At 40.2% G+C, this 13871-nt stretch overlaps 1 protein-coding gene across 1 annotated transcript in view; it reads right to left on the bottom strand.

Annotated features, from left to right (window-relative positions):
• The window catches only part of Mctp (multiple C2 domain and transmembrane region protein), a 1410470-nt gene that overhangs the window by 1298098 nt on the left and 98501 nt on the right, over window positions 1-13871 (bottom strand). The window contains exon 2 of the mRNA XM_068227784.1: window positions 3871-4066. Coding sequence (XP_068083885.1) covers window positions 3871-3988 — 118 coding nt within the window. The 5' untranslated portion in view covers window positions 3989-4066. The remainder of the gene's footprint in view (window positions 1-3870; window positions 4067-13871) is intronic.

Genomic DNA, 13871 nt, shown 5'->3' with positions numbered 1-13871 from the left:
CTGTAAGTTCGGTACTAGATATCTCTGTGTAATTGATTTCTATTTGTAAATTGTCTCTTGTAAGGCCAGAGATGATTAGAGTTTCAGGCTATATTCCCTTGAGTAGGCTTGGAAAGCTGAGAGCACGTTAGCTCTTTTTCATGTGTTGTAAAAAAATCCTCTGGGAGGCTTAATATTGCCATTTTCGGAGCAAGTGCTCCAGGTATTAGAGGATTTTTGCCGTTTTGTATTTGTGCTTTTGTAAATTTGAGCTAGGAGCTCAAGAACTGTAAAGCGAGGGGCTTGAACCCCAGTTTCTTTAACAGTCACTAAATTTTGGATTTCTTGTCTTGTCTAGAATTTATCAGTGTACCTGGCATTTCATTGTTATGAAAATTTTGTTATTTAAGAAAATATAACCTTCAGTTTACGTTTTAAATTCAATTCCTTACATTGTAGTTAGACCCATTCATCCCGGCACCTTCTTTCACCTCTTCTGCTCCACGGGTAACTCCGTAACACTTACATTCGAGGTAAACCAGGAAACGACCAGATACAAAGCGCAGGAAATGATTATGTTAAATCCTCGAAGGTGGACTTCATATTGTACAGACTGACATTCATTGTGAAAGAACGGTCACAGATCAATTTATCGTGCCGTACAAGGCCCTGTATTTTTAGAACATCACATTAATAATAATCTTCTTGTCCTACCGCTGGGGCCATGGGTGAGACCAGTGCCACACATGTGTTTTCGGCCCTGTTTTACGGCCGGATGTCCTTCCTGACGCCGAACATATCTGTGGGTATGTAATCACTATTACGTGTTTATCTAGCGGTTGGTATTGTGGTGTGTTGTATGTATATGAACAGGAGAGTGTTGAAAAACAAACACAAACAACCAGTCCCCAAGCCAGAAAAGTTAATGACATGCGATTCAAATCCCCGATCCGGCGAGGAATCGAACGCGGGAACCTCTCAGCAGACCGTTCAGCCAAACAGCTGGACAGTTTAATAATAATAATAATAATAATAATAATAATAAATTGTAAACTAGAGATAAGAATAAGGTTTTAAAAACTAAAATATTAAACATTATTATTATTATTATTATTATTATTATTATTATTATTATTATTATTATTATTATTGTACCGGGCGGTACACCTCTACACCGTTTATTTAAAAGTTGCGCCAGTTGAAACTCCTCTTCTGGAGGAAGGTTGAACTTTATCTACTCTATTAATTCTCTACTTTCTCAGAAGATGTCACCACGTGGAAAATTTTGAGTTTTTGAACTGTGTCACTTTTGATGTGTTTTTGTTTCGCTTGAAGTAAGAAGCGTGAACTTTCTCTTCTAGAGGACACTACTGAAGATCAACAATAGCGCACCCTAGTGCGGAGTCAAAGAACTATTTTGTTGGAGAAATTTTTATTTCAAAAGTTTGTTTCTTGTTAAATTTCTTTCTGTTATTGTTTAAGTTGGCTGTATACCCCTCTTTTTCCCCTTGTTTTAGATTTATCCAATCCCGAATTTCTTTTAGTAATTTCTGACCAATCTGGTGTATCTTCCCCCAACTTGTATCTGTTGCGGGGTCCTATCCAATAAAAACATTGTGGGCGGGTGTTTTCATTCCCCTAACGCCTAGAAACTTCCACGAGAGTATATAAACTGCTGATTTTAGGGTCTCCGGGCCACTTCTGTTCCATCTTTCAGTGTATTAAGTACATAGCAGGAGGCGGCGGTCAACAATAAGGTAATGGCCGATTAATAAATTCTTTCTTTTCTTGCTCAGCAGTTTAACTTTCGAGGCGGGTTCTAAGCGTGCAACCATGTAACCTTTTCCTAAAATGTAAAAACAACTGGTATCTATTCTATTTTAAAACGACATATCGGGATAGAGAGTGCTTAACCCTCTCGAGCTCCCACTCACATCGTCTTGAGGTGAACTTATTCTCTCAACCAATTCTTCCGTAATGTAATGTAAATTGCTATTAAGTCACCTCTGTAGTATGGGATTAGCCCTTGTAATAACGGCCTAGTGTCAAAGTAGGTTTTAAAATCAAAGTGTATTAGGAGTGCAAGTTAGCCTCCTCTCAAATTGTTTGAGAGGTCATTCAATTAACCTGCTTTTCATTTAATAGACCTCAGTAGATTGGGTATTTTACCCCTGTGTTTATGTCCGTTGAGGACAACTTGAAGGTGGAGTTTGGTGTGGCCTAGGAGAGGCTTAAATTAAAGAGCGTGTGGCTCTTTTGGAAACGGAGTGTTGTATGCCTCGAGGAGGCTTTACTGTGTAATTTGGAGCAAGTGCTCCAGGGTTTTGATTGGGGGTCTTCTGCCCCTTTGTTAAAATTTGTATATCGGAAAGTTGGGCTAGTTGCTCAAAAATTGTGAACTCAGGGCTCGAAGCCCAAACTCTGTAATCCCTGTAATTGTACATTTCAAATTGTGTTTCGGCTACTAAGTACCTGTTCTTTGTTATTACTTAATATTGAAAAGGAAATATAACCTTGTTAACTTTTACATTAACTTTGATTCCGTAGTTTGAGACCCATTCACGCCCGCACCTTCTTACACCTCTACCTACCACCAAAACTCGGTAACAATTATTATTATTATTATTATTATTATTATTATTATTATTATTATATTTTACTCTGAGACGTTAATGTTTATAAGTGAGAAAAAATAATTTTAAAAATTTGCCTTAGTTACATTATGTATTATTTGTCCTTGCAGATTTCAGGAATATTCAATACGAGAAAAACACATGAATATTTGGAGCAATGATTACAACATTATTAATGACAAGTTATTATTGTTAAAAGGCACCACACTTCGTGAATATAGTATCTCAGCAGTCACTGACGTCTAAGTGATGACTTCAACAGTAACATTTTTTCATAAATAATAAAAAGACATTCGATTTATGAAACGAAAGAAGCGACGAAACTAAATATCATCTCGCTTTCCTCACTTTACCTTGCTGAAGTAGCTTGCTTTACGTCACACCGACACAGATAGGTCTCATAGCGACGATGGGACAGGAAAGGGCAAGGAGTGGGAGGACGTAGACTTAATTAAGCTACAGCCCCCAGCATTTGCCTGGTTTGAAAATGGGAAATGAGTTCGATCCCACCATCTCTCGAATGCAAGCTCACAGCTGCGTGACCTTAACCGCATGACCAACTTGCACGGTATTAAGAATAAGATCCATCTTCTGACCTGAATGCAAGGAATCGTTTGGTGTGCACACAAGGAAGTTAACCTATATTCGAAAAGCATAGTACCTAATACTTGGACCGATTACTTTCTTAAATGACTGTTTTTAAATTTCATGTTTGGGGTAATACTGCTTATATGTACTACAGGATATCGTAAAATATGATTAATATATAATACATTATTCAACACGTGAAGAATCGGATGAAGAAAAAGCTTTGTACTCACCCTGTAGCCTACATTGGAGGAAAATGATTTTTTCTGACGGTCCACTTCTCTAGTGCCACGATTTGACACGATAAACTAAAATATGTCTAGTCACAAGCGGGAGTTAAGTACGTTACTGGTCAATGTGTTAGAGGCATGGAAGTACCACTTATACGAATATTTAAAAGGTATTTAAATGCAAATGAAAGGTATATATTAACTAAATGCTAAATCAGAACTATTATAGGTTTTCTAGTTTATACTAAAAAGGATAATCTCACCCATTCACTGAAAGGAATATATATATCTTTCTTAACAGTACTGAAATTCCATACAGTTTTCTTTACACAGCTTCCAAGATCGATATCAACAGAACGGTCGTAACTGCTGTGAGACTATACTCCGTACACGTGTGTGTATGTACTGGATGGCCAGCGACGAGCGTGCCTCTTGCTTACCGTGCTGCAGAGCTAGCAGGCGGTGGCGAGGCGACTGCGTCAGTGGTGTAGCGGCGCTACTGTGTTCGGAGGAGTTGTCTGCCGCGTAGTCCGTAGTACTGTCTCTTCTAGCACGCATCTCCTCTCCTGCCTCCGGACCGCCGTCCCGCCTCCGGGCTCGCCTCTCTTTGCTGCGGCTACGAGCGGCCCATCGAATCTGAAATAATAATAAAAGAACAGAAAGTTGAATGAATACTGAGTGAATGAATAATTCAAAAACAAGTAGATTTTTGCTATTGGCTTTACGTCGCACCGACACAGATAGGTCTTATAGCGACGATGGGTCAAGAAAGGGCTAGGACTGAGAAGGAAGTGGCCGTGGCCTTAATTAAGGTACAGCCCCAGCATTTGCCTGGTGTGGAAATGGGAAACCACGGAAAACCATCTTCAGGGCTGCCGACAGTGGGGTTCGAACCCACTGTCTCCCGAATACTGGATACTGTCCGCAGCTATCGAGCTCGATGCACAAGTAGTTTTACGTAACTGCTGATATCATTTCTTTTGCTACAGGTTTTACTTCGCATTGGTTCAGACACATTGTATTATGAGAATAGGACAGGGCTAGGGCTGTGAAGGAAGCGGCCGCGGCTTGGTGTGTGAAAGTGGGGAAACAGTAAACCAATCTTGCTGAGACTGCTGAATGCTAGATAACAACTACTCGGTCCGAACTGCGTAGCCAATTCGTTCTGTACTGTTCGATATTGTAGTCATAGCCACGAGATATTTAATTCAGCACTTAAAGCAAATTTGTTGCATGCAGCATAAATTTGAGAAATAGATAGTGGAATTACAGCATTGGATGTAGTCATACGTAGTTTTTCCAAAATAATAATAATTGGATTATCAGGCAGTACTTCAGGCAGTGGTACCAGAATGATGTGTAAAGTAATGAGTTATTGTTAAACGGATTCTTAGTACTGACTGAGACTAAAAACAGGGGAATAATTTAACATACAAAGGATAGCGTATCGGTACCAAATGAAATATTCAAATGAGGGATATTGGGTGGATGGAGCAGAGAAAACTACTCAATGCCGTAGGAATGACGTACTTCGGAAAGAAATGTATCAAGGGATAAAAGGAGAATACGTAGGAAGGTGGTCCAAAGAGTCAAATGAAACACTAACGGCAGAATATAACAGCAAGAAGACACCAGTAGAATTCTGTATAATAGGTGAAATATGACAAAAAAGACCAACATTCTAACTGAAAGGGATAATTGTGTGGTTGGTGGAAGTAAATAAGAATTAAACGTCAAGAAAATATAATAAGAAAGATCAATGCATTCTACGCAATAAATATGTGGAAGTGACAGAGCTACTTAAAAACATACAAAGCAACGGACAAAAATAGGAAAATAAACTATCAATAAATGCCATGCGAAGCACTCTTTGAATTTTTGTAGAAGAGTGCCTTATTTGGAATGCTGTTCTGCAGACAAAGATGTTGAATAATGAGTTATGTAACATCGCATCGATTATATCCTTACAAGAAAGGAATGATTGAAAATTATCCATCAAGAAGAGTCATACGAGACACTCGCAGTCTTCTTGTGCAGTAGTGCCTCTTTTAAACGTCGCTATTGAGCCATGGTTGGTGTATATAGGACAGTGAACTTATACATTTGCGTTAGGATTGCTGGTAAATATATGGGCTCTTTTGCCACGTTACTGTACGTGACTGCTGTCAACACCTATAGCCTATAGCAAAGTCATCTCCGTACAGGTCATGAAGGCCCTTGGAGAGGTGGAAGGTAAAGGCTTCCACTATCCGTAACCTCGGTACTTGTTGGGGTAGAGTGGTTAGCTGAACGCCCGGCCGCCTTTGCCCCCAGGAATTAACCTGGTACTCATTTTTAGTGTAGGCTGGGTGAACCTTAGGGCCATGTGCACCTCCGGAAGCGGAAATTTCGTTTCTTAAATTTTACGACGCCTTTTCGGGCGAACCGAGCACGCCTTTACTGCCTCGTCCAGGCAGCCCCTCCTATAGCCTATAGCAGGGATGGCGAACCTGTGACACGCCAACAGGACTTCTGTGGCACAACATACAAACAAAATTTAATGTTTTTAACATTTATTAACCTAGCAACATAGGATATTCTAACACTACTCTTTAATAAAGAAGTCCGCCACAATTAATTCTATGGCCATATGTACTAGAGAGTTTGCTAGGTTAAAGCAAAAAAATATCTTATTCTTATAATTTACCTGTTTCTTAAGTGTAAATTTCAGTGATGTTTCCAAAATAAAATCATGAAACATTATATTGAGTGGATTAATAAGTAAAGCAATTCAATACCTAAAGGAAGTCACATGAAGGGGGTTTCGTGATGATTTTAAAGGAAAATAAGCGATAACACACTATACAGTAAAAAGTTATGAACAAGACCTTAATTGACACGCTACTCTGTAAAGGTTTGCCATCCCTGGCCTATAGCATATAATATTTATGTATATAAAAAAAGACTGGATATAATCCAGAACACTATGGAACATGGCAACACATGCCAACAATCTTTTTTCCAATGGGCTTTCGTCCGAAGGACCATGCTGCCAGCTCTGTCGAATCGTCAAAGGGAAGGTGGGACTCTAACAGTTCGCGCCATGAAGCCTATCACGGCGAGTTTCCCTACCGGGCGTTAGGTCACGGTTAAGGGACATGGTGATGATTGAGGATTTTAAGATTTTAAGATGTTTTACATGCACCTTACATATGAGTTTAAGGTCCAAGTACACTTCCCAAACTTAAGTTGTGGATTGCAGAGTTTACGGCCCTAAGTGAATTCTAGGCGTTGTAGGGATGAATTTTTCCTAGCAGACAGTATGACTGAAGATATCATCGGAGGTAAATTAAGCCCAGTTTCAAAAGTGCAGTTATTACATTAACTGGATGCATCATCGAGTCGTAAATGATTTATCCTGAAGCGCAGAGTAGATGTACATATGAATATGTCATCAGCATACTGTATGACCTTAACTGATATGCAAAAGTGATTTTGATACAAATCTCAGCCTAAGTCGTAAAGAAGAGGATTAAGTATAGCACCCTGCGGCAGGGCTGTAGTCACTATTCGAGGATCGAACAAACTATTAGCTTGTAGTGATGGGATATTCGATTCATTTTACTGAATCGATTCATTTGATTCCGTTCACGTTACCAAATCGATCCAATGATCCGATTCACGGAACGTTAGAATCACCGGTCATATTGTAACTGTGAAGTGTGCATTGAACTGTAGGTAATACCTATAGCTCAATGGTAGTGTGTACTGCTCAGACAGCAGCAGCAACATTCAATGCTTTCTGCTGCCATCTGGTGACCTTTCTATGAACTGCTTTCCTATGCGTCATCTAACTTTCAAATTCACATTTCTCCTGCAGTCTTCTTTTCACGTCAAGCTTTAATGTTACAAAGCATTTCGCCCACAGTGACAACCCTATTATATAGGTATATAGAATTAGATGAAAAATTTCTGTACACAAAATCATCAACGATCTGCATTTACAACTGTCGCCAAGGTGGAAGATTCCCTATCAATTGTTTGCCTAGACCTTTCTTAAATGATTTCAAAGAACATGGAAATTTCATTGTATTCGCGGTTAGGTACACAATACGAAACAAATAATATTAAAATTAAATGTATGAAAAAATAGGTACTTGTGCGCAGTACTATACATGCTTATTATATTCGAGTACAAAATGCATGTAGTTAATGATATTTATAAAATAATAATCTTTCTTTCCATCATTTTTAATCACTTTAACCACCAGATTTGTTTTTTCTCTGGGACGCAGGGAGAGATCCTACCTCTACTGCCCCAAGGGCAGTGTCCTGGAGCCTGAGACTTTGGGTCGGCATATACAACTGGGGAAGAGGACGGGTACCTCGGACAAGCGGCCTCACCTGCTATGCTGAACAGGGTCCTTGTGAAGGAATAGGAAGATTGTGAGGGATAGACCAGGAAGGGGGAAGAAAGCAGCCTTGGCCTTAAGTTAGGTACCACATCCGCATTTGACTGGAGAAGAAGTGGGAAACCACGAAAAACCGCTTCGAGGATGGCTCAGGAGGGAATCGAATCCCCTCTACTCAATTGACCTCCCGAGGCTGAGTGGACCCCGTTCCAGCCCTCATACCAATTTTCAAATTTCGTGGTAGAGACGGGAATCGAACCCGAGCCTACGGAGGGGGCAGCTAAACACATTAACCACTACACCACAGTGGTGGATATAATAATAATTGTTTCGGGGTTTCCCGTGGAACGCAGAGGTGAAAGAAGGTGCCGGATTGAATGGGTCTAACTACAATGTTAAGAAAATAATTTAAAACTAAAACTGAAGGTTATATTTTTGAAAAAACCCAACAAACTTAACAACTTTTCACTTAGTGAGATAACAATGACATTTCAGGTACAAAGTAGAAAAAAGTCTAAGATTTCAGAACTTTCTTGGGCTTCAAGCCCCTAGTTTTACAGTTTTTGAGCTCCTAGCTCAAATTTACAACAGAGTGCAAATTTACTCAAGGGCATAAATCCCTCAATACATGGAGCACTTGCTCCCAACTCACAATATCAAGCCTCCCAGAGGCACTTTTACAACACTTCAAAAGAGCAGATGTGCTCTCAGTTTTCCAAGCCTATACAAGGCAACATCAGAAAATTACAGTCACTTGCCTTCAAGGCACAACTTACAAATTTGAACCAGGGGTATCTAGTACCCAACCTATTGGGCCTTTGCGGAAAAGAACAGGTTAAGTAAAGGGCCCGAAACACAAATTGAATGGAGGCGTGTCCTTGCACTCCTAGATACGAACTCTTAGAACCTAAAGGGAACTAGGCCGATGAAACAGGGGCTATTCCCAAACTATGGAGGTGACTCGTAGAAGTATAAATTAAGACATTACGAAGAGGAATAAAACCAGTTACAAAACGTAGTCACCTCAAATCAATATGAAGGGGAGCTCGAGAGGGTACATCACCCTCTATCCCCGATTTACAGTTAAAGATTTTATGAAGTTATTACATAAGCCGGCAGAAGTTACATTTTGAGGAAAACTAGGTTACATAGTGAATGCTTCGGATCTTTCCCTCAGGTTAAACTGCGGAGCAAGCAAGAAATAAAGATATTATGTGGCCATTACCTTGTCGTTGCATTGCTGCCTGATGAAAGAGGTACTACCCACCTCCAGCTTGACACACACACTAGGTTAGATGACGATCAATTGGCCAAGAGACCATTCAAGATTAAACTAGCCATACCCTCTCAATCTTATTGGTTGATTCAAAAGTTTAAATGTTAATGTTACGGAGTTATCCGTGGTAGTTAGAGGTGAAAGAAGGTGCTGGCAGGAATAGGTCCCAAATACAAAATTAAAGTTAATTTAAAACTTTAACAAAGGTTCTTTTAAAATCAACAAATAACAACAAAAGAGTAACAGGTACCAAGTAGCAGGAAAACAAGTTAAGAAATTACAATTCGTTACAAGATTTGGGCTTCGAGCCCCAAGATTAATTTCTGAGCTCTCAGCTCACCACCACAATTGCTAAAGGGCAGAAAACCCCTAAGTACGAGGAGCACTTGCTCCTAATTACAATGTTAAGAAAAAGAGCAGACCCGCTCTCAATATTACAAGCCTATCAAAGGCTACAACAAACTTCATTTCTATCTGCCCTTAAGGCGCACAAGGAAACAGGGGTAATTAATATCCAATCTACTGGGCCTTCGCAGGAAGGGAAAACAGAACGGGTTAAGTAAATAGCCCAAAGAACAGAAGAGTTTGGAGGCGTGAACTTGCACTCCTAAATACACTTTTAAAACCTAAGTGGCTCTAGGCCGAAAATACAGGGGCTAATCCCAAGCTAGGGAGGTGACACGTATGAGAAAACCTTACTACATTAATGAAGAGAAGAACGGTTATGAAAACGTAGTCACCTCCTTTTCAAAAATGAAGGGGAGTTCGAGAGGGTGAAGCACACTCTATCCCCGCTTTACAGTAATGATAGATTTATAATTTATAGATTTTACATAGATAGAAAAGAATTTACATTTTTAAAAGGTAGGTTACAAACTAAAGGTTTCGAACCCTCCCCGAGAGTTAAACTGCTGAGCTAGCAAGAAATGAAGATGTTAACAGGCCATTACCTTGTAGATGAACAGCTGCTTGAAGAAAGAGGCGCATCCCGCCGCCTGCTACATATTCACACACTAAGAAAGATGTTACAGAAGTGCCCCGAGACAAGAAAATCAGCAGTTTATATACCCTCGTGGAACATTCGAGACCTTTCAGGAATGAGTAGACACACCCTTTCGCTTTTATTGGATAACGGAAAAACTAATACACAAGACAAAGAAGAAACACCTTATTGGTGGAAAATAAATTACATAAATTCCCGATTGGTTACATTCAAAACAGGCGGAAAGGAAGGGTTTATATTGCCAACCCACAAACCACAGAACAAAATTTAGTAAAAACAAACGTTAGGAATACAGTACTTCTTCCGGAGAATACATTCTTTTACACCAGAGGGCGTTATCATGGTTTTTGATAGAGACATCTGTTAGAGAATGTCCCAACTTCTTGATACGGAACAAACAAACACAAATCGAATGAGACACAGTTCAGAACACTTCAAAATTACAAAATTTACATGGGTTACATCTTCCGAGAAACCGTCGAGTTAATTCACTTTGTTAAAGTTCAGGCTTTCTCTTGTAGAGGAGTTTCAACTGGCGCAATATTTGAATTAGCGGCGTGGAGGTGTACCGCCAGGTACAGTAAAGTAGAAAATTAATCACAGAAATTATTGATTGTTTGGATATAAAACTGGCGGAAAGAAAAGGTAAATATGGCCACCCCAAAAATAAATGAACATGAATTAGTAAAGAAAAAACCTTATGAATCCAAAACTTCTTAAAATCAAAAGTTCTTTCACTTTCCACCAGGGTGCATGATCATAGTTTTTCAGCAGTGACATCTAGGGAAGAATGTCCGACTTCCTGCTGAAGGGCAAGCAAAACAAGTAGAAATTCACACAGTACAGGAAACTTCACTGTACCGGGCGGTACACATCCACGCCGCGAATTCAAATATTGCGCCAGTTGAAACCTCTCTACAGGAGAAACTCTGAACTTTAAAATCTGTATTAAATCAAAGGTTTCTCGGAAGATGTCTCTACTGTAAATTTTGAAGTGTTCTGAACTATGCCTATTTCGATTTGTATTTGTTTGCTCTGTAGCAAGAAGTGTGGACATTCTCTTCTAGATGGCACTACTTGAGAACTATAATTGTGCACCCTAGTGCGAAGTGAAGGAACTGTTTTTTTGAAGAAATTTGGTATTCATAAGTGTGTTCTTTGTCAAATTTCTTTCATTCATTTTTTGGGTTGGCAGTATAACCCTTCTCTTTCCGCTAGTTTTGAATTTAAGCAATCAGTAATTTCTGTAAGTAATTTTCCTCCAATCATAGCTTTTTCTTCCTCAGGTTTCCATGTGTAATTCCTAGTTGAAGGGGTGTGTCTTTTCATTCTTGAGGGTCTCGAATTTTCCACGAGGGTATAAAAACTGCTGATTTTCTTGTCTCCGGGCCACTTCAGTAACATCTTTCGCAGTGTGTGAATATATATAGCAAGGGGACGGGAAGCGCCTCTTTCTCCAAGCAGCAGTTCATCTACGAGGTAACGGCCTGTTAACATCTTCATTTCTTGCTAGCTCAGCAGTTTAACTCTCGGGGAGGGTTCGAAACCTTTTGTATGTAAACTTATTTGCCGACTAGTCACCTCCCTAGTATGGGATTTGCCCCTGTATAACTGGCTGAGTGCCACCCAGGTTTTAAGAAGTTTCATGAAGGAGTGCAAGCTACGCCTCCAGTCAATTTGGTTTTTTGGGCCATTTAATTAACCCAGTGTTTGTTTTCTTCATGTGAAGGCCCTGTAGGTTGGGTACAAGATACCCCCGTTTCACTGTATGTGTTCCTTAAGGGCAGTTAGGAATGAAGGTTGTTGTAGCCTTTGATAGGCTTGTAAAATTGAGAGCGGGTCTGCTCTTTTCCTCTTAACCTGATAATTAGGAACAAGTGCTCCTCGTACTTAGGGGTTTTCTGCCCTTCACCTATGGTGGTTGTGAGCTGAGAGCTCAGGAATTAAACTTGGGGCTCTGTAAATTCTTAAATTGTTGATCTGCAACTTGGTACCTGTTACATCTTTGTTATTTGTTGTCATTTGTTGATTTTGGAAAAGAAAATATAACCTTTGTTAAAGTTTTAAATTAACTATAATTCGGTAGTTGAGACCTATTCCCGCCCGCACCTTCTTTCACCTCGAACTACCACGGATAACTCCGTAACAAGTGGTAGAAGAGCATGGTTGAATGGGTTTCAATTTAGCTCCTTTTGATTGCTAAACATTGTTTTCGTTTCGAACTCCAACGATTTTCTCAGTTGCTGGATTTTTTTATTTTTTCTAAAAATTTTCTGTCATCATGTCCGGCTCTCGCGACGCCCTCCACCCCGGCGATTTGCGCAAGGAGGAATTGATCTATGAATTAACGATTAGGAATGTTCAATCTGGAGGCACGGTTGCGATAGACACCAATAAGTTAAAGGATTCCCTTGATTTGCTTATTACCATGCCGACTTTGGGAGAAAAAGAGATCGATGACCATCTCTCCACGATCACAGATAATGCTACTGAGGTAGCATCTGTAGTTAGTTTTTTCGAAGTAAGTGATCCATCTCCTAATCAACTCAAAAGAGTACAGGCCGGATTGTACTACTTTGATAATAGGGTATGTGATCTATTGTCCTTGAAGTTAAATGACCTTCAGGGTGAGGGAAACCTGTCAAAAATGTCTAGTAAAGTTAGCCAGTTGTTATCTGGACCTGCTATTCCAAAAACCTACCAACCTATGGTAGTAAATATCGTAAGTGAGGAGGATTCCTCTAAAGAGGAAGGAGGTAGTACTACGGAGGCTACACAACGAACATCTGCCCTATTAGCAACTGTGTCCGATCGTTGCACGTCCATTCCACCCTTCGTGTTAAATAATGCTCCTTCTGAATCTGCTTCTCCGCCGCTTAGGCCCCTTCCTACTACGTCCCCGGGTTTCAGAAGTTTGCCCCATCCTTTAGCAATGTTGCTCAGAGGTATTTCTAAGCTTTCTGTTAACTCTACCAGTGACGTAATTTCATTCTTAAGGTTTTTAGTTGAGTTTCAGGATCATGCCCTGGTTTTTTCTCTTTCTCCGTGTCAAATTTTGCAGATCATTTATCCCTATGCAATTGGTGTTCTCTCAGACAAGATAGTTAGGGCAATTGATGAACAGTCATCCATAGAAGACTTCCACGCCCATCTGTTAGCTAATTTTATTCCAGCTCGATCTAGGTCATCTCTAATTCAAAAGTACTATTATAGAATGTAGCGACTTGATGAAAACCTGGCAGACTTCATACAAGACATAAAATTCTATACTAGGTTATTTGCTCTTCATTTTCCCGAAGATCAAATCGTTCAAGCCATTGTGGAAGGAATTTCACCACCTTACAGATCATACTTGTGTTTAGCATCGCGTCCGCAAACTTTTGCCGAGCTAGAGGCTATGGCCGAAGGAGTTAGATACGCCGATACCTTGCGTGTCGCGAATGAACCCCCTCCATCCTCTGGTAGTTTTCGGCCTCCACCTCGCCGACCCGTCACACGCCGTAAATGTTACGCTTGTGGGTCGCCTGACCATTTTCGCAATAAATGTTCATTGATCAAATCTAGTAGGACAAATAATGGAGCAGGTTCATTCCAAGGCTGCTTTCAACGCGGCGCGTTTTCACATATTGCCAAGAATTGCCCTAATGCTAGCAGGACCCCCTCCTGCTCAACTTCTGGTGCAACTTCCACCAAGGCCAATAATAATAAGTGACTAGTCGCTTCGGCTGAGTCGGCGAACCCATCTTCCCGAGGCTCAGACCTAAGTAAACA

This window comes from Anabrus simplex, chromosome 5 (assembly GCF_040414725.1).
Source record: "Anabrus simplex isolate iqAnaSimp1 chromosome 5, ASM4041472v1, whole genome shotgun sequence".
Lineage (NCBI taxonomy): Eukaryota > Metazoa > Arthropoda > Insecta > Orthoptera > Tettigoniidae > Anabrus > Anabrus simplex.
This window is presented reverse-complemented; position numbering and strand designations above follow the sequence as displayed.